Here is a 21,337-nt window from a genome sequence, read left to right on the forward strand (position 1 = left end):
CAAAGGTAAGAACTCTCACAAAGTTTATTTTGCCCCCCTGCCACTTCCACTGGAATAAGTGCTGGTATCCACAGCTGAGAGACCCATAGATGGTTCACATCACAGGACTCTGTGCAGACAACCCCCAGTACCAGCCTGGAGGTGGGCAGACTTGCTGGGTGGCTAGACCAAAAAGAGAAACAACAATCACTGCACTTTGGCTCACAGGAAGCCACATCCACAGGAAAAGGGGGTGAGTACTATATCAAGGGAACACTCCGTGGGACAAAAGAATCTGAACAACAGCCTTCAGCCCTAGACCTTCCCTGTGACAGAGCCTACCCAAATGAGAAGGAATCAGAAAAACAACTCTGGTAATATGACAAAACAAAGCTCTTTAACACCCCCAAGAAATCACACTAATTCACAGCAATGGATCCAAACCAAGAGGAAATCCCTGAGTTACCTGAAAAAGGATTCAGGAAGTTAGTTATCATGCTAATCAAGGAAGCACCAGAGAAAGGTGAAGACCAATGCAAGGAGATCCAAAAAAAGATGCAAGTAGTGAAGAAAGAAATATTCAAGGAAATAGATACCATAAAGAATAAGCAAACAAAAATTTAGAAAACATTGGACACACCTATAGAAATGCAAAATGCTCTGGAAAGTCTCAGCAATAGGATTGAACAGGTAGAAGAAAGAAATTCAGAGCCTGAAGACAAGGTCTTTGAATTTACCCAATCCAATGAACACACACACACACACAAAGAATAAGAAAATATGAACAAAGCCTCCAAGAAGTTTGGGACTATGTTAAATGATCAAACCTAAGAATAATTGGTGTTCTAAGGAAGAAGAGAAATCTAAAAGTTTGGAAAACATATTCAGGGGAATAAATGAGGAAAAGTTCCCCAACCTTGCTAGAGTCCTAAACATTCAAATACAAGAAGCACAAAGAACACCTGGGAAATTCATTGCAAAAAGATCATCACTTAGGCACATTGTCATCAGGTTATGAAAGGTTAAGAAAAAGAAAAGAATCTTAAGAGCTGTGAGATAGAAGCACTAGGTAATCTTTAAAGGAAAACCTATCAGATTAACAGCAGATGAACTCCGACAAGCTAGAAAAGATTGGGGTCCTATCTTCAGCCTCCTCAAATAAAACAATTATCAGCCAAGAATTTTGTATCCAGCTAAACTAAGTATCACATATAAAGGAAAGATGCAGTCTTTTTCAGACAAACAAATGCTGAGACAATTTGCCCCTACCAAACCACCACTACAAGAACTGCAAAAAGAGCTCTAAATCTTGAAACCAATCCTGGAAACACATCAAAACAGAACCTCTTTAAAGCATAAATCACACAGGACCAATAAAACAAAAATACAAATTAAAAAGCAAAAACAAAAAAACCAAGGTACACGGGCAACAAATAGCATAATGAATACAATGGTACCTCACATCTCAATACTAACATGGAATGTAAATGGCCTAAATGCACCACTTAAAAGGGATGAAAAAAGGCATTTCATGCAAATGGCCACCACAGTGAGTAGGCAAAACAAACTTTAAAGCAACAGCAGTTAAAAGAGACAAAGAGGGACATTACATAATGGTAAAAGGCCTTGTCCAACAGGGAAATATCACAATCTTAAACATATATGCACCTAACACTGGAGCTCCCAAATTTATAAAACCATTACTAATAGACCTAAGAAATGAGATAGACAGCAACACAATAGTAGTGGGGGATGTCAATACTCCACTGACAGCAATAGACAGGTCATCAAGACAAATAAACAATGGATTTAAACTATACGCTGGAACAAATGGACTTAACAGATACATACAGAACATTTCACCCAATAACCACAGAATACACCTTCTAGTCAACAGCACATGGAATTTCTCCAAGATAGACTGTATGATAGGCCATGAAATGAACCTCAATAAATTTACTAACAGACCAATAACAGGCAGTGAGATTTAATTGGTAATTTTAAAAGTACCAACAATAAAAAGTTCAGGACCAGATGGATTCACAGCAGAATTCTACGAGACATTCAAAGAGGAATTGGTACCCATCTTTTGACACTATTCCACAAGACAGATAAAGAAGGAACCTTCCCTAATTCATTCTATGAAGCCAGCATCACCCTAATACCAAAACCAGGGAAGGACATAACCAAAAAAGAAAACTACAGACTGATGTCCTTGATGAACATAGATGCTAAAATCCTTAACAAAATACTATATAACCAAATTCAACAATATAACAGCAGGCTGGGGGCGGTGGCTCAAGCCTGTAATCCCAGCACTTTGGGAGGCCAAGATGGGCGGATCACAAGGTCAGAAGATCGAGACCATCCTGGCTAACATGGTGAAACCCCGTCTCTACTAAAAAATACAAAAAAAAAAAAAAAACTAGCCAGGCGAGGTGGCGGGCACCTGTAGTCCCAGCTACTTGGGAGGCTGAGGCAGGAGAACGGCATAAACCCAGGAGGCGGAGCTTGCAGTGAGCTGAGATCCAGCCACTGCACTCCAGCCTGAGCAACAGAGCGAGACTCTGTCTCAAAAAACAAACAAACAAACAAACAATATAACAAAAAGATAATCCACCATGATCAAGTGGGTTCCATGCCAGGGATGCAGGGTTGGTTTGACATACACAAGTCAATAAATATGATACACCACATAAACAGAAATAAAAACAAAAATTACATGACCATCTCAATAGATGCAGAAAAAGCATTCAACAAAATCCAACATCCCTTTATAATTAAAATGCTCAGCAAAACTGGCATACAGGAGACATACCTCAGTATAATAAAAGCCATCTATGACAAACTCACAGCCAACATAATACTGAATGGGGAAAAGTTGAAAGCATTCCCTCTGAGAACTGGAACAAGACAAGGATGCCCACTCTCACCACTCCTCTTCAGCGTAGTACTGGAAGTCCTAGCTGGGGCAATCAGACAAGACAAATAAATAAAGGGCATTCAAATCAGTAAAGAGGAATTCAAACTGTCACTTTGCTGATGATATGATCATTTGCCTTTAAAACCCTAAAGACTCCTCCAGAAAACTTCTAGAACTGATAAAAGAATTCAGCACTGGCCGGGCACGGTGGCTCAAGCCTGTAATCACAGCACGTTGGGAGGCCGAGATGGGGGTATCACGAGGTCAGGAGATCGAGATCATTCTGGCTAACACCGTGAAACCCCGTTGCTACTAAAAAATACAAAAAACTAGCCGGGCGAGGTGGCAGATGCCTGTAGTCCCAGCTACTCGAGAGGCTGAGGCAGGAGAATGGTGTAAACCCAGGAGGTGGAGCTTGCAGTGAGCTGAGATCCGTCCACTGCACTCCAGCCTGGGCGACAGAGTGAGACTCCGTCTCAAAAAAAAAAAAAAAAAAAAAAAAAAGAACTCAGCAAAGTTTGCAGATACAAGATTAATGTACAAATATCAGTAGCTCTTCTATACACCAACAGCAACCAAATGCAGAATCAAATCAAGAACTCGGCCAGGCGCGGTGGCTCAAGCCTGTAATCCCAGCACTTTGGGAGGCCGAGACGGGCAGATCACGAGGTCAGGAGATCGAGACCATCCTGGCTAACATGGTGAAACCCCGTCTCTACTAAAAAATACAAAAAACTAGCCGGGCGAGGTGGCGGGCACCTGTAGTCCCAGCTACTCGGGAGGCTGTGGCAGGAGAATGGCGTAAACCCGGGAGGCGGAGCTTGCAGTGAGCTGAGATCCGGCCACTGCACTCCAGCCTGGGCGACAGAGCGAGACTCCGTCTCAAAAAAAAAAAAAAAAAAAAAAAAAAAAAAAAAAAAGAACTCAACCCCTTTTACAATAGCTGCAAAAAAATAAAATACTTAGGAATATACCTAACCAAGGAGGCTAAAGTTCTCTGCAAGGAAAACTACAAAACACTGCTGAAAGAAATCATAGATGACACAAACAAAGGGAAACACATTTCATACTCATGGATGGGTAGAATCAATATTGCAAAAAGGACCATACTGCCAAAAGCAATCTACAAATTTAATGCAATCCTCATCAAAATACCACCATCATTCTTCATAGAATTAGAAAAAAAATTCTAAAATTCATATGGAACCAAAAAAGAGCATGCATAGCCAAAGCAAGACTAAACAAAAAGAATAAATTTGGAGGCATCACACTACCTCATTTCTAACTATATTATAAGGCCATAGTCACCAAAACAGCATGGTACTGGTATAAAAAATAGGCACATAGATCAATGGAACAGAATAAATAACCCAGAAATAAACCCAGATACTTACAGCCAACTGATATTCAACAAAGCAAACAAAAACATAAAGTGGAGAAAGACACCCTTTTCAACAAATGGTGTTGGGATAATTGGCTAGCCACATGTAGGAGAATGAAACTGGATCATCTTCTCTCACCTTATACAAAAATCAACTCAAGGTGAATTCAGGACTTAGACCTAAGACCTGAAACTATAAAAATTCTAGAGGCTAACATTGGAAAAACCCTTCTAGACATTGGCTTAGGCAAGGATTTCATGATCAACAACACAAAAGCAAATGCAATAAAAACAAAGATAAGTAGTTGAGACTTAATTAAACTAAACAGCTTTTGCATACAAAAGGAACAGTCAGCAGAGTAAACAGACAACCCACAAAGTGGAGAGAAAAATCTTCACAATCTATACATCTAACAAAAGGCTATTATTCAGAATCTACAATGAACTCAAACAAATCAGTGAGAAAAAATGAACAAATAATCTCATTAAAAATGTGGGCTAGGCCCGGCGCGGTGGCTCGGCTTGTAATCCCAGCACTGTGGGAGGCCAAGAAGGGCAGACCATGAGATCAGGAGATCGAGACCATCCTGGCTAACATGGTGAAACCCTGTCTCTACTAAAAAAAAATACAAAAAAATTAGCCAGGCATGGTTGTGGGTGCCTGTAGTCCCAGCTACTTGGGAGGCTGAGGCAGGAGAATGGCGTGAACCCTGGAGGTGGAGCTTGCGGTGAGCCAAGATCACGCCACTGCACTCCAGCCTGGGCAACAGAGCAAGACTCCGTCTCAAAAAAAAAAAAAAAAAAAAAAAGTGGGCTAAGGACATGAGTAGACAATTATGAAAAGAAGATATAAAAATGGCCAAAAAACATATGAAAAAATGCTCAACATCACTGATGATTAGGGAAATGCAAATCAAAACCATAATATGATACCACCTTACTTCTGCAAGAATTACCACAATCAAAAAACAAAAAACAGTAGATGTTGGCATGGATGTGGTGAATAGGAAACATTTCTACATTGCTGGTGGGAATGTAAACTAGTACAATTATGGAAAACTGTGGCGATTCCTTAAATAACTAAAAGTAGAACTACATTTGATTCAGCAATCCCACTAGTGGGTATCTACCCAGAGGAAAGGAAGTAATTACAGGAAAAGATACTTGCACACGCATGTGATAGCAGCACAATTCGCAATTGCAAAATCGTGGAACCAACCCAAATGCCCATCAATCAACGAGTTGATAAAGAAACTGTGGCGTATGTATACATGAAATAATACTACTCAGCCACAAAAAAAGAATGAATTAACAGCATTTGCAGTGACCTGGATGAGATTGGAGACTATTATTCTAAAAGTAACTCAGGAATGGAAAATCAAACATTGTATGTTCTCACTGATAGGTGGGAGCTAAGCTATGAGGGTGCAAAGGCATAAGAATGATGCAATAGACTTTGGCGACTTGCAGGCAAGGGTGGGAGGAGGGTAAGGGATAAAAGACTACAAATAGGGTGCAGTATACCGCTCAAGTGATGTGTGCACCAAAATCTCACAAATCACCACTGAAGAACTTACTCATGTAACCAAATATCACCTGTACCCCAATAACTTATGGAAAAATTAAATATATATATATAATTTTTTAAAATTAAAATATTTCATATAAGTCTCAAAAAAAAAATGCAATCCCCAATGTTGGAGATGGGGCCTGTCAGGAGGTGGTTGGATCATGGGATAGGATCCCTCATGAATGGCTTAGCATCATCTCCTTGGTGATAAGTGAGTTCTTGCTCATTTAGTTCACATATCTGTTTAAAAGAGTCTGGGGCCAGTTGTGGTGGCTTACACTTGTAATTCCAGCACTTTAGGAGGCCAAGGTGGGCAGATCTCTTGAGGTCAGGACCTCAAAACCAGCCTGGCCAACATGGCGAAATCCCATCTCTACTAAAAATGCAAAAATTAGCCAGGTGTAGTAGTCTCAGCCACTCAGGAGGCAGAGGCATGAGAATCACTTGAACCTGGGAGATGGAGGTTGCAATGAGCCAAGAGTGTGCCACTGCACTCCATTGTGGGCAACAGAGTGAGACTGTGTCTCAAGAAAATAAATAAAATAATAAAAGGGAGGAAGGAAGAGAAAGAAATAAAGAAAGGAAGGAAGGAAGGAAGGAAGGAAGGAAGGAAGGAAGGAAGGAAGGAGGAGGGAGGGAGGGAGGGAGGGAGGGAGGGAGGGAGGGAGGGAGGGAAGGAGAAAGAAAGAAAGTCTGGGATCTTCCTCTTGTCTCCTTTGCTCTTTCTCTTGTCATGTGCCTTCTCCTGCTTTGCCTTCTGATGTGAATAAAAGCTTCCTGAGGCCTCATGAGAAGCCAAGCAGATGTAGGTGCCATGCTTCCTAAACAGCCTGTGGAACCACAAGCAAATTAAACCTCTTTTCTTTATTAATTTCTCAACCTCAGATATTTCTTTATAGTGATGCAAAAATGGCCTAATACAACCCCTATTTCTTGCCATATAAAACATTAACTCAAGATGGATTAAACACTTAAATATGAGACTCAAAACTATAAAACTACTAAAAGAAAACATAAGGCAGACACTTCAAGACATTGGTTTGGGCAAAGATTTTCTGGCTAAGACCTCACAAGCACAGGCAACAAAGCAAAAACAGACAAATGGGACTACATTAAGCTAAAATACTTCTGCGCAGTAAAGGAAACAATCAACAGAGTGAAGAGACAACCTGTTGAATGTGAGAAAATATTTGCATACTATTCATGTGACAAGGAATTAATCTCCAGAATAGACAAGAAACTCAAACATCTCAATGGTGGAAAAACAAATAATCTCATTAAAAAATGGGCAAAGGATATGAATAGACATTTTTCAAAAGAAGACACACAAATGCACAATGGGTATGGGGAAATGCTCAACATTACTAATCATTGGGAAATGCAAATCAAAACCACAATGAGATATCATCTTATGCCAGTTAGAATCTCCATGGTTTAAATAAATTAATAAATAACACATGCTGGCAAGGAGGTGAAGGAAAAGGAACTCTTAGGCACTATTGGTAAGAATACAAATTAGTATAGCCACTATGGAAAACAGTATGTAGATTTCCCAAAAAACTAAAAATTGAACTATCGTAAGATCCAGCAATCCTGTTACTGGGTATTTATCCAAAGGAAAAGAATTTAGAATAATAAACAGATACCAGTACCACACTGTTTATTGCAGCACGATTCACATTAGCAAAGATATGGAGTCAACCTAAGTGTCCATCAATGGATGAATGAAGAAAATGTGGTATACACACAATGGAATATTATTCAGTCATAAAAATATAAAATCATGTCATTTGCAGTAACATGGATGAAACCAGAAGTCATTACATTAAGTGAAATAAGCCAGGCATAGAAAGACAAATTTTGCATGTTCTCACTGATATGTGGGAGCTAAAAAGTTTAATGTCATGCAGGTAGAGAGTAGAATGATAGACACCAGAGGCAGAGAAGGGTGTGTACGTTGTGGGAGGAAGGGAGATGAAGAGAAATTGGTTAATGGAAACAAGCAGGCAGTTAGATAGAAGGAATATGTTCTGATGTTCAGTAGCAAAGTAGGGTGATTATAGTTAACAACAGTATATTGTATACTTCAGAATAGTAGAAGAGAGGTCTTGAAATGTTCCCAACACATAGAAATGGTAAATACTTGAGGTGATGAATACCCCAAATACCTGACTTGATCATTACACATTATACGCATGTAACAAAATGTCACATGTACCTGATAAATATAAACACATGTTATATATCAATAAAAGAAAGTCCATCTCATATTGGTTGAGGCCTGATTGTAAATGAATCTTTGTCCCTCCAGATATTTCCCTGTATAGTCTTGCTATGAGGAGCTTCTTTTACTGCTATTTCTTATGTTCCAACACCATTTTAGCCTTTTTTTCTCCCTATATTTTTCCCTCAGTTTTTACTGTTTATATAGTACACTTTGTGCTACAGGTTACCTCAGTTTTTACTATTTACAAAGCACACTTTGCTCCAAACTTCTCTCTTAGCAAGCTAGAATACCAGTGAACGCAACAGCATAGAGACAGGGTCATTCCTATTTTCAAATTCGAAGTATACAACAAGGAGATTTACATACACGTTTTTTTTTAATCTGCAAATAAATAGTTTTATTCTGACATTAACAAAGAAAACACTTAATATCATTAATGAATGATCATTTTACCACAGCATAGGTCATTGAATTTGAACTTAACCTTCAATTTCAAACAAGTACTTTGTATTTTATTGATCTCTATTTTCCTGGAACAACATGGGGGCTATGTGTAGTGTGAGGACAAAGTATCACACTTTTCACCTGAAATAAAAGATGAACTACCATGGTACATATAACAATGAGGTTGTTAAAACCCTAAGTCGGCATCTGGCAACACTGCCAATTTACTAAAAATCACAATTCCAAAGAAGTGTAGAATAGATATCAACCAAAATAAGGATCTCTCTTTCTGCCTCTCTCTCGCTCTCTCTCTCTCCCCCATCTCTCTCCATCTCTGTCTCTTTATATATGTATACATGCATATATACATATTATATACATATGGAGAAACTTCACTATTTAGTGTATGCTTAAAAATTACAGACTTTGGAAGTGTATGACTATTTCAGTGTGTGTGGCTACTAATCTGACCCTCCTGTTCCAAAACACAGTTGCAGAAGCAGAGGAAGTCATTATACAGTTAGAACATCATTTTATAAGGCAGCGGGTCTGGTAGGAAGGAGATTAGGTGCTACTTGTGACAATGGTCAGCAAATATTTGTGTTTCCAGTACTTTTCTAGATAGTTAAAATCAAAGCAGCTGCAGTCTTGGCAGTGGAAGGTGATACTCAAACTTTGAACAAGACCACCTGCACTGCCACCGATTATACCTACAATGGCAGCTCCAAATATTTTATATGAAAGGGGCCTAGACACTGCATGCTGAATGAAAAGGAAGTGAGTAGACTGGTGCTTTCCTTGAAGCTGTGCAACCAAGCATAGTTTTTACATAGGTTGTGTGTTTCACATGGTGTGATAACAGCTTGAGATGCCACTGACATAGCCCACTGGCTTATCCACACCAGTAATTAGGGCAAAGAAATCCTAATTACTATGTATCCCATGATTGAAGTAACATTGGTGTATATATATTTTTTCATATTCCTTCTGCTTTTGTGTTTAAAAATGCAATTATGGACTCATTCAAAGTGAAAGCTGGTATGACAATACATGAGCTAACTTCCTCATATTATGAATACATTTTATAAAGAAATAAGCTAATACCCACAGAGTGTTTATTAAATGCTAGGCACAGTTCTGAGTGATTTACAATTGGTATTTCTTTTAATTTTCACAACATTGTTACAGGTGGATGGTGTTATCTTTATTTTACAGATGGAGAAACTGAGGCACAGAGCGGCTATGCAAGAAATCTCAACTTCACCTAGGTGATGGTAGAGTTGGAATTCCAAATCAGGCAGTCTGACTTTAGAGCCCATAGGCTGTAGACAGCCAGAGAGTAAGTGAAGGAATGGAGGAACAAATTGATGGATCTTTTTGCTTTTGTTTGTTTGTTTGAAACAGGGTCTCACTCTATCACCCAAGCTGGAGTGCAGTGGCGCAATCTTGCTCACTGAAGCGTCACTAGAACACCTGGGCTCAAGTGATCCTCCCGCTTTAGGCTGTCAGGCAGTTAGGACTACAGTTAATTTCTGTAGAAACAGGGTCTCCCTATGTTCCCCCGGCTGGTATCCAACTCCTGCTCTCAAGCAATTCTCCCGCCTCGGCCTTGAAAAGTGTTGAAATTACAGGTGTGAATCACCGTCCTGGGCCTTGATAGATCTTTGAAAGTGGTGGGTGGGTGGGAGAAAAAGAGGAAGAACAAAAACGGTATCACAAAAGATAAACATCATTACGTCTTGGGAAGGATGGAACCCTTTTTATTCTGCTCTGGAGAAAACCATTTGGAAAACTTCTGCGTTAACCAAAAAGAGCCCCGTGGCTTAGTAGTAAACTTTAGAGCAGTTGTTCTTTACAGCAATCACAGGGGCCTTCAGGAAACTGATGAAAGTATGAAGTCCTCTTCTCTGAAAAAAAGCACTTCTGTACACATGCACCTAATTTTTAGATAGATTTTCTGAAGGTTTAGAAACTCCTTGGGCGGACGCGGTGGCTCACGCCTGTAATCCCAGCACTTTGGGAGGCCGAGGCAGGCGGATCACAAGGTCAGGAGATCGAGACCACAGTGAAACCCCGTCAATACTAAAAATACAAAAAATTAGCCAGGCGCGGTGGCGGGCGCCTGTAGTCCCAGCTACTCGGGAGGCTGAGGCAGGAGAATGGCGTGAACCCGGGAGGCAGAGCTTGCAGTGAGCCGAGATCGCGCCACTGCACTCCAGCCTGGGCGGCAGAGCGAGACTCCGTCTCAAAAAAAAAGAAAGAAAAGAAACTCCTTGAGTTCACTTATATCAAAGTCCTCACCTTTAGAACTCCTGTCTTAGAAGAGTGGATTCATGATTATAATTTCTTCCATAACCACTTTGACTACAGTTTTCTGAATTCTTCCCTGTGCCACTTGTACCATTTTATTCAGAGGTGTAGTGTCCAGTTTCAGGAGGAAGCAGGTAAAGTATTATGTCCAGCAATAAGTTGGCTTAAGCAAAAACAAATTGTTTCTAGTCCATTTTAAGAAGGAAGCATTTATTTAGGGACTACATTGCGCAAGTCTTTACAACTCTTAAATTAACTTTCATTATGTGTGACCATATTTACCAAACTTTTTTAATGATCGTAAGTATCCTTAACAAGATAATTTCTCCATAGTCTGTAATGTTCTGAGCAAGTCTGTGCAGAAGAAACGATTGTAGTAAGACCTGGGCAAAGGAGAGAGTAAACATTTTTCACCCCACATTTGGGCAAAACTTTCCATCCTAGGTCACACTACAGTCTAATTTCCCTACTCCCCTCTCCCTCGGTTGGTAACAGTGCTTCTTCCAAAACACATCTGACTACTTAGCACTTCCCACTACTATGCATAGAATTTCAATGACTCCCCATTCATTATTCATAGCCTGGAGACAAAACTCCTTAAGGCTATTAACTCCCCCTGAGTTTCACAATCTAGTCCCTGCAGGTCTCTCCCATCTTCTCTCATACTCCTCTCCTTTTCCCTCTCTGAGCCCCTCTCCTATCTTCGAACAGAGAACACTTCTGCGTCTTGGCATATATAGTTCTCTCACATAGAACGCTTTCTCCCCATTAGCTATTCATCCTAACAGTGAGTTGACACTGTTTCGAGTGTCAACTCAAACATCTCGTCATTAGAGAGGCTTTTCCCAAACCTCTAGGTAACTAGGTTAGAAACCACTACACGGTACACTGTGTAGTCTTAGGACACCTGGTTCCCTTAGTCTCACACTCCTCACATTTGACTGTATTGTATGTTCAATGTCTACCTTCTACAAATCTGTAAATTCTTGAAGATGAAGAATCAGTTCTGCCGGGCACAGTGGCTCACGCCTGTAATCCCAGCACTTTGGGAGACCGAGACGGGCGGATCACGAGGTCAGGAGATCGAGACCATCCTGGCTAACACGGTGAAACCCGTCTCTACTAAAAATACAAAAACATCAACCGGGCGCGGTGGCGGGCGCCTGTAGCCCCAGCTACTCGGGAGGCTGAGGCAGGAGAATGGCGTAAACCCGGGAGGCGGAGCTTGCAGTGAGCCGAGATCGCGCCACTGAACTCCAGCCTGGGCGACAGAGCGAGACGCTGTCTCAAGAAAAAAAAAAAAAAAGAAAAAGAATCAGTTCTGTATTCTTAACTCTATCTCCGTCACCTCTCGGTGCCTGATACCTAATAGACACTTGATGAATCCTTACCGAATAATAAAATGGATTAATGAATAAAAGCAATAAATTTCAAGATTAAGATTAACAAAAGTTATTTTGAGGAGTGAGAATTAGTACCCAGAACTAACTGTGACTGTCTCGTCTGGTAAGTTTTTCACATTTCCATTGTTCATGGACAAAATTCTGGCAGCAAGGGATTTTTCTCCTAAGAAACCTCTTGTTTTCTTAGATGTGAATACACTTCCTTGTTTGCCAGAAAACATGGTAAGAAAACTGGAGAATATAACATTCATTTTATTTATGAAGACACTGTTATTCAACTTAAGGGGTTCTTTTTCAAAAACTTTCAGAAATCCACGACCTTTGACTGCAAGTTCTGTGTTCTTTCATCTATAGGATATTTCCTTTGAAAACCGAGGTTATAATATTTAATTTTTACATAATAGTAAAAAAGTGAATTGGCCTTGGAGAAGACCTAAATCCTGGTCCTAACTCTGCTATTTGCTTGATCATTAGATGCCTCTATGAATCAATTTTCTCTATAAAGTGGAGGAGTGGGGTGCATGATCTCTAAGATACCTCATATCACTACCATGAAATGCAGGGAAGTAAAAATTCAAACCATTAAATTTAAAGAAACTGCAGTGGCAATGCACTCTTAGGAATAAACACAATAATTATCCATCTATATGAAAATCTCTAACCATACCAGGCTATGACAATACTAAAATAAAGATATATTGAAGATGATACCAACTTGGGTAAATCACATTGTGGGAACCTCTCCGCAAAAACACTTCCCTTCCCCTTGAAATGGAAATGATAGAAAGTAAGTATTAAAGGCAGCTTAGGGATTGAAAAATAAATGTCTTCCTTTATTCAAAAAAATCCATTGAGCATTTTCTATGTACCAGGCACTGTTCTAGACCCTGAGATCAGCACACATGCTACTGATTATAAGATCCATAAAATAACTTAGTTTCACTGGCGTGTTCCCAGTGCCCAGGAAACAGTGCTCCATTAACGTTTGTTAAATGATGAGAAAAGAAGAGAGGAGAAGGGGCTCTGTTAAGGTGCGGAAACTCGTGCAGATTCCCAGTGTTAAGAGTCGCCCTCCAGTTTCTTTTTTTTTTCTTTTTTTTCTTTTTTTTGAGACTGAGTCTCGCTCTGTCGCCCGGGCTGGAGCGCAGTGGCCGGATCTCAGCTCACTGCAAGCTCCACCTCCCGGGTTTACGCCATTCTCCTGCCTCAGCCTCCCGAGTAGCTGGGACTACAGGCGCCCGCCACCTCGCCCGGCTAGTTTTTTGTATTTTTTAGTAGAGACGGGGTTTCACCGTGTTAGCCAGGATGGTCTCGATCTTCTGACCTCGTGATCCGCCCGTCTCGGCCTCCCAAAGTGCTGGGATTACGGGCTTGAGCCACCGCGCCCGGCCGGTTTCATCCACCGATAAGCTATGTCCTTGAGCTCCTGCCCACTCTCTAAAGAAAACTTTTATTTCAAGGCATACTGTGGGATTCACATGTAATAGAGATAGTTCTGTTCCCAGGAACCTTGGGCATATTTAAAAACTGGACTGGAAAAATTTGGGACTAGGAAAAAGACATTAAAAACAGGTACTCATTTCAGGATAAAGATTTCTGAGGAAAAGAATAAAAAATAATTAAAAAGAAACAACAGAAACAGGTACTCATAAAATACTTCACTTCTCTGTAATAACGTTTCTGTCCTCCTAGATTTTTTTCTCACTAAACTACAAAGAAAAAGACTGTGCTTTGTTCTCTTATATGCATTCTGTCCACTTCTACATAGGCAAAATTGACTTGTAATTTTGATTTTATGAATGTATACACACGAGAACTTTGAACAGTTAGTATAAGGTGAAAAATCAGAATGCGTGCCATGTATAATGCCTTTAATTTTGAGATTACGCTGGCTCTGATTAGCCAAAAGAAGGAAGTAATGGAAATAACCACATTCTGGTTATTATTTCAAATCCTTTAGGGTACCGTAATAGACATGTAATAATAAACATAAAATGAAAAATAAGCATGTTATATATCACAACACATGTCATAATTTCAGATCCTTTAAATCACACAGGTCATCACTGCCATTTACCCGGCAATCAGTTGGCTTGATTCATCAAGATCTTAAAGAACTCAGTCTTCAAAACCATTACTTTTTCTTTGTTAATGTTTCTTCAATAGTGTTGACACTTTTAAACTAGAGAGTATAAATCCACAAGGAATTGTTTTTATAATTTTACAGATGTCTTTATTTTAAAAATCATTTACATTGTGGTTCTCTACCTTGCCTTCTCTTACCCAGCACAAATGAGGTTATAGCTCACTTGCAAATTGGTTTAATTTTATCAGTTTGATTTTCTTTATTTTATAATTCCTATGTAAGCATAGCATTGAAGAAAAAATTACTTTCATTCTGAAAAGGAGCACAGTATTTTGCCTTTTGAGAAGCTCCTGAATTAAAATTTTAATTCCAAGCTAATTGTGAATTAGAAACATTATTAAGCATTTCACATGATCACTAACAGAATGTAGAGTTAAAGTTTCCAACTGGTTCTAATCACATATACATCTTCCTAAAATAAAATGTTTAATTATACTATTTTGCTGAGGAAAATTTTAAAACAAAAAAAGTAAATATTAACTTTTTATTTCTATTTTTGTCATAATATGGATTTTAAATTTTAATTTAAATGCACATTCCATGGCAACGGTTAATATTTTCAACTTTCTCCCTCTTCAACACACAGCCAAGTCTGTATTCATAGCCTGTTGTAATAGACAAGGTTGAATGTAACTTAAATGTACATTCCATTTAAATGCTTTCCTCACTCACTGGCAATTGGTTATCACTAGAGAGTCATCTGTGAAATCTTACTCTACATTCTTCAATCACCTAGCAAATATCCACCTTCAGGAGCAGTACAAACCTCTATTGGTCACCTCCCAAGCAACTTCAAAGAGCAGTAACTCCTCCACAGGAAGTTCTTCGACTTCCCACCGGGGAAGCCCACTCAGGGATGTTACAGACAGGGATCGGCCTCGAAGCATTCTTCTTACAGTCCTCTGAGATTCCTTTAAATCCCTGGTTCAATTAGTTGTAATCCCAGGAGAAGTGCACTTAGAGACACAAAAGTTAGAGTTGGTAGTTACCAAGCTTTGGTAGCTTCTCTTGGGAATAAACTAGTAGCGTGAAATCCTATGTGCTTCCCAGAGAATTCCTGGTGGAAGGAGGAATTTTTCCTCCTCTTTCCCGTCTTTCTGGGCAGGTATTGTTAAGACAGTTTCTGCCCTACCAGTATCTACCCAAACAATCCAGAGCTGTCAACAGAAAAATCCTCTGATTCAGGACACAGGTTAGCACCTCCTGGGATAGGCAGAGCATGACCCAAGTTCAGCCTTTTAGCCCTTGTCCTTTTGACCAGACTCCTAGATTCATACAGTTACCAATGCTTATTTCACCATTTCCAAAGTGATCCAATATTGGCAACTCCCTTCATAAAGTTTGCAGGCCTCCTTAGATTGCATGGAGACTGATTGGGATGTATTTTTATGCTTTAAGTCCTTTTGGATTTCCTAAGTATTCTTCTTTCTTTTGATTCCTATTTCTAGAGCTTTTAAAACATAATCCTAGTTATTTTATTCTACACTTACAAATTGAATCTTGGTGACAGTCAGAGATCTTGATTTGCCTTTTCTTAATTACTCTTCTTAAAACTTTCCCTATGAAAAAGCATAAATTTCAGTATGTCTTCTGGTGTAACATGAAAAAAAAATGTAATTTTGACTGGTCAATAATCATCAGTCAATAATTTTGATGAGGTAGTAAAAATTGATCTTTGTCATGTTTATACATTTCCTTCAAATATCATCAAATTGATAAAGAATAATTCAGTCGATGTAAATGTTCAAACATGGGAAGAACATTGCAAAAGAAATTAGATTCTAAACTATCACCAGGATCGGATTGCAGATAAATGGCATATGTTTGCTTTTCCCTATGTGCGTAAATCTATATGTTCCAATTTATTTCCACATCCATACAGACATATCCTATATTGTACCTACAGAGAGTTGGTGCATTCACAAGCAAGCTTAATTTTGAGACATCTTTACAGATTTAGCTAAAATCAATATTTTACATTATTATTCTCTAGAGAAGCAGAACTGAAGCTCACACAAAATATCCTTCACGTTAGAATTACAGTCAGAGTTGTCAGTAATTTGTTACTTGATAATACTATTTTAGTACCTCTTATTAGGTTTTAAATTATTTTCTATCTAGTTGGTCTTACTGACTTACACTTATTTTAATGACTCAAGATGGGCAGAACCACATTTCATTATATTATATTAATAAATCTATGTAAGTCAAATAGATTAAATATGTCAGGCTGATGTGGTAGTACACACCTGTTGTCCCAGTTACTCATGAGGCTAAGGGGGAAGAATCACTTGGGCCCAGGAGTTTAAGGCCAACCTGAACAACCTAGTGAGACCACATCTCTTAAAAAAATAAATTAATTAAAACAAAAATAAATAAATGTCTTCTATGACTTTGTGACACATTTGATTATGTTTGTCCAGAAAAGTACATTTAAGTACATAGTTTATTATCCATTTGTTTGCATTGTGAGAAAAAGATTATATGACTAATAAAAAAAACAAGCACTAAAATAGAAAACATATGAGTCCAAATGATCAAAATGATTGTCTCCTTTATAAAATGGTTTGCTTATGTTAACGTAACCTCTGAGAGTCCCGCAGGTACACATTCCAGTAAAACCAAACCTAAGGACATGTTGACAGGAGTGAGAATGGGATGACAGTGTGACGATAGACTTTCACGTTTGCAATTTTCTGTCCCAGCAGCCTTGAGATTGGTTCGTCCAGTGTCACACAGGCCACACAAGCACACTGATCCATATTCTCCAGCTTACACGTTAAGGCTGCTTTATTTATTTACAATCTGTTCCAGGTATCAACTGCTTAGTTGTGAGTTAGTCGCCTGTTGCATCGCTTATCTGCTGTATAAACTTGAGCCAATTTCTTACCTAAGTTTTTGTTTTCTTGATAAAATGGGGATGAGATAATCTATATAAGTCACTTAACATAGTGCCTGGTACCATGACAACCACTTTAGTAATCTCAGCCTTTTTTATAACACATATGATGGTCTAGTAAAAGCTTTTCCTAATGGCAGAGGTTAACCATTGAAGAGGAAAGAGGTAAAAATAAGACTTTACTTTTCTTTCATTTTTTTTTTTAACATTGTACCACCTGTGTATATTACCTGATCAAATGCTTAATTAGAGAAAATATTTTTTTCAGAAAAATGACCTTAAGATCAATGGATATATTTTGTAACATCCTAAATGAAAATAAGTAGGATGTAAAATAAAACAAGTAGTATGACTGATGCAATTTTGTGAAAATGTACTATATACCTCTGTTCATGAAGTATATGCAATAGAAGGCTGGAATAGACATAAACAAAAGACGGGAGGCTACATGCAAAAACTTTTACAATAGTTGTCTTTAACTGGTAGTAATTTTGATTGATGTTTATGTGGTACTTTTGTTTATTTGTGTTCTACACATTTTCTGCAATAAACGTATACATATATACACGCAATATATAGGATGAGTAACACAGTTTTCAAAAGTTTAATCATATAAATGAATTAAACACACATGATTGTTTCACACATTTACACTTGTTATTCTGATTTTTTGAAATTTCTAGTCTTTAGTTCCCATTTGACGTTTTTGTATCAAGTACCAGCACTCTCAGCCACACGTCATCTCCTAACAATCCCTCATAGTAGACTTATTCTCTTGATCCTGTTATTCTCAACATGAGAACATCCTTTGCCAATTCTTTGCTTGTTAATAGTAAATACCATTTTCAAAGTTATTCGTTAGGTTAAGTGAGGTAAAATAAATGGAACCCTATGAAGTATATCCTTGAGATGGATATATCTTCATCTATCTGTAGTATCTGGATGAATTCCCTTCTTTCAGATATTTGTGCAGAGAAAGGCAGTCATTTGTGCAATAAGATATGAAGAGGAATCAGGGAAAGTTCTCTTCCTACCATGTCCCTGAACATTCTCCTACAACGTTTGTGCTAAAAGCACAAATTGATGAGATGGGAGCAAAAAGAGAACAGTCATCCAGACAGAAAGGGAGATGGGTTTTCTCCAAGTTGGGAGAAGCACTCTCAAAAGTCCCTGATACCAAATTTTATACTTAGGCTAACATTTTATCACCCAATGAAAAGAGGTGAGAGGGCAAGTAGGAACAAATGAAGACTTGTATCTGGTTCCCTTGGTAAGTATTCCAGCAGAGGTCACTAGATACATTTAGAAAACCACACATTTGCTTTGACATTTTGGAATCTTCTTAGAAGTCTTCCAAAAAGCCTTTAGACTTCAAGACTTGACTATCCTGCAGCTGCATATCCAGAATAACTTAGTTAGCATATTTATGAGGTCGGGCGCGGTGGCTCACGCCTGTAATCCCAGCACTTTGGGAGGCCAAGGCGGGCGGATCACGAGGTCAGGAGATCCAGACCATCCTGGCTAACACGGTGAAACCCCGTCTCTACTAAAAATACAAAAAATTAGCCGGGCGTGGTGGTGGACGCCTGTAGTCCCAGCTACTCGGGAGGCTGAGGCAGGAGAATGGCCTGAACTCAGGAGGCGGAGCTTGCAGTGAGCCGAGATCGCGCCACTGCACTCCAGCCTGGGCGACAGAGCGAAACTCCGTCCCCTCCCCCGCCAAAAAAAAAAAAAAAAAAAAAAAAAACATATTTATGGAGCACCTACTATGTGCTACTATTCTCATCACTGAGAATATTTTCAATAAACAGTAGACAAGTCTTTTCCTTTATATGGACACATAGACATTAATCTTATAAACAAATTATGTTATTTCAAATTTTGCTAAATTTCTGGAGAAGAAAAACTGCAAACAGTAGTGACTGCTATTGGATAGAAATGAGTGCTTTAGGTGGGAAAGTCAAGAATGACCCTTCTGAGGAAGTGATATTTGAGTTAGGATATAAATGATGAGAAAGTGGCCACATTTGACGATCTGAGAGAAGTGATAGCAAAGCCTTTAACTCTTGCAGGAACAGAAAGACCAACGTGGCTGAAGCCAAAAGCATAATGAATGAGGGGAAGCCTGGAGGGGATGAGGTCAGAGGAAAGTAGGAAATGGATCATAGAGAAGCTGGTCAAGAGTTTGGATTTTATTTTGGTTGTAGTAGGAAGTCATTGGAAGGTTTTAAGCAGGGGACTTTGTGCTACAAAAAATAGAATGTTGAGAAGTGTAAGGGAGGAGGCTTGGAGACTGAGGTTATGAAGCTTGCACATCAGTCGTAAATTCTGGAATGTAAAACTTTATTCATTTGGTAGATAATCCCTATATTCTTCTGAATGTCATAAAAGCAGAAATGAAAGTTAGTTATTTAGCATTTAGTCTTTGCCTTTTAAGGTTAGAGAGAGTACCTCTGTTTTCCCACATAGTATCTCTAATTGTATTTTCTTATCTGGACATTGCTTGTATGTACTTTATTATGTGTGTAGTGATGTTGTTACTACAGAAACTGGAGAATTAAAAGCCATACGTCAGATACTGTGATCATGATTCTTGCTCTTATGAAGTTTACACTCTAGCAGAGAAAGCAGGTATTAAACAAGTAACTAAAAGACTTTGGGGGTGGTGAATGGAATACAGAATCTATGAGAGCACGTAACAATAGAATTAACTCTATATGGAGTATTAAGAACAATGTCCCTGAGATAATAATATTTATATTGAGATCAAAAATGGGAAAAGCTAAGGAAGAGGGGTTCCAGGCAGAGGAGCTAGTGCATGCAAAGACCAATAGAAATAAAGAATGTGGTAAATTCAAAAACTGAGAGATCAATACATTTAGATTCAGCAAACTTGAGGTAGAAAGTGATACAGGAATGAACCTGGAGAATTGGGAAGGGGCTGATAAGAATTTTGAATTTATCTTAATGATAAGGAAAAGTAATGATAGAATTTGCATTTTTTTTATAGTTTTAACTTTTAAGTTGAAGTGGAACAACACATAAATAGCAAAGTGTAGAAATTATGTCCCAGTGAGTTAATACAAAGCAAACACTTTTGTTTTACTATTCCATAAAAAAAAGGAACAAACAATACCAGAGTGAATTTTTTTTCAAAGAACTGATTCCATGGTATGACATATTTCAAATAGTGGATCATTCTAAATATTTGCATTTTCCAAAGATCATTCTCACTGCATAACTGAGAATGAGTTAGGATGAAACTTAAGGTGAAGTGTCTGTAGCATTTTGGAGATGTATTATGTGAACATTTAACTACTGAATATTGAATTATATCGGCTAGACAAAGAGAAGATAGAAAAAACAAGAAATAACACTTTAAATAGCCTGGAATAATTTACTCAATGAAGAGACAGGATGCCCAGAATGAGGTGCCACTGGGAGACTGCGTTTTTTTACAGTCGGTCTTCTCAGAATCTGAGTGTCTCACTGGCTGAATGTGGTGAAGGGTTAACACACACATTTTGACCAGAATCCCTACCTTATATGCTGGCTTTAGAACCCAGCATCAGTTAAAATGACTCCAATGTGTCTAGACAAGAGAAGGTGGCTGGTTGCACAAGAATGATGGCAGTGAGATTAGAGAAGTGAGTAGTGAGATATGTTTGAGGTAACAGTTCATGGAGTTGATTGGTTGTGGGGAAGGGTTAATGCCTAGGTTTCCAGTTTGGACAACCAAGTGGATGGTCATGCAGTGTACCACAATAAGAAATATTGAGTGTGGGAGGGAAACAGATTTGCTTGAGAGATTAGAGAATGACTTCTGTGTCCAATGTGGTGAGTTTGAGACACCAGCCAGATGCTCAGTAGGAAGTTAAATATTATGCCTACTAAGAACCTGAGATGAGAGATCTGGGACACAGTTGGTAACTGAAGCCATGGGAGTGGTGAGTTCTGAGGAAGAGGAGGTACAGGGTGGATAGGGTAAACTACATGAAGCAGAGCTCCAAAAGGGTCAACTTTTAAGGCAGAGGCCACAATATGGTGTGATGAGT

At 38.8% G+C, this 21,337-nt stretch overlaps 1 protein-coding gene across 2 annotated transcripts in view; it reads right to left on the minus strand.

The window, feature by feature from the left end:
* The window catches only part of GYS2 (glycogen synthase 2), a 76,159-nt gene extending 60,593 nt beyond the window's left edge, over window positions 1-15,566 (minus strand). For both annotated transcript variants that reach the window (XM_030939928.1, XM_030939927.1), the window contains exon 1: window positions 15,150-15,566. In XM_030939928.1, the coding sequence (XP_030795788.1) occupies window positions 15,150-15,270 (121 nt within the window). In that variant the 5' untranslated portion in view covers window positions 15,271-15,566. The remainder of the gene's footprint in view (window positions 1-15,149) is intronic.
* Between the last annotated feature and the right edge of the window lie 5,771 nt (window positions 15,567-21,337).

The sequence above is a fragment of the Rhinopithecus roxellana genome, chromosome 10 (genome assembly GCF_007565055.1).
Source record: "Rhinopithecus roxellana isolate Shanxi Qingling chromosome 10, ASM756505v1, whole genome shotgun sequence".
In the NCBI taxonomy this organism is placed as follows: domain Eukaryota; kingdom Metazoa; phylum Chordata; class Mammalia; order Primates; family Cercopithecidae; genus Rhinopithecus; species Rhinopithecus roxellana.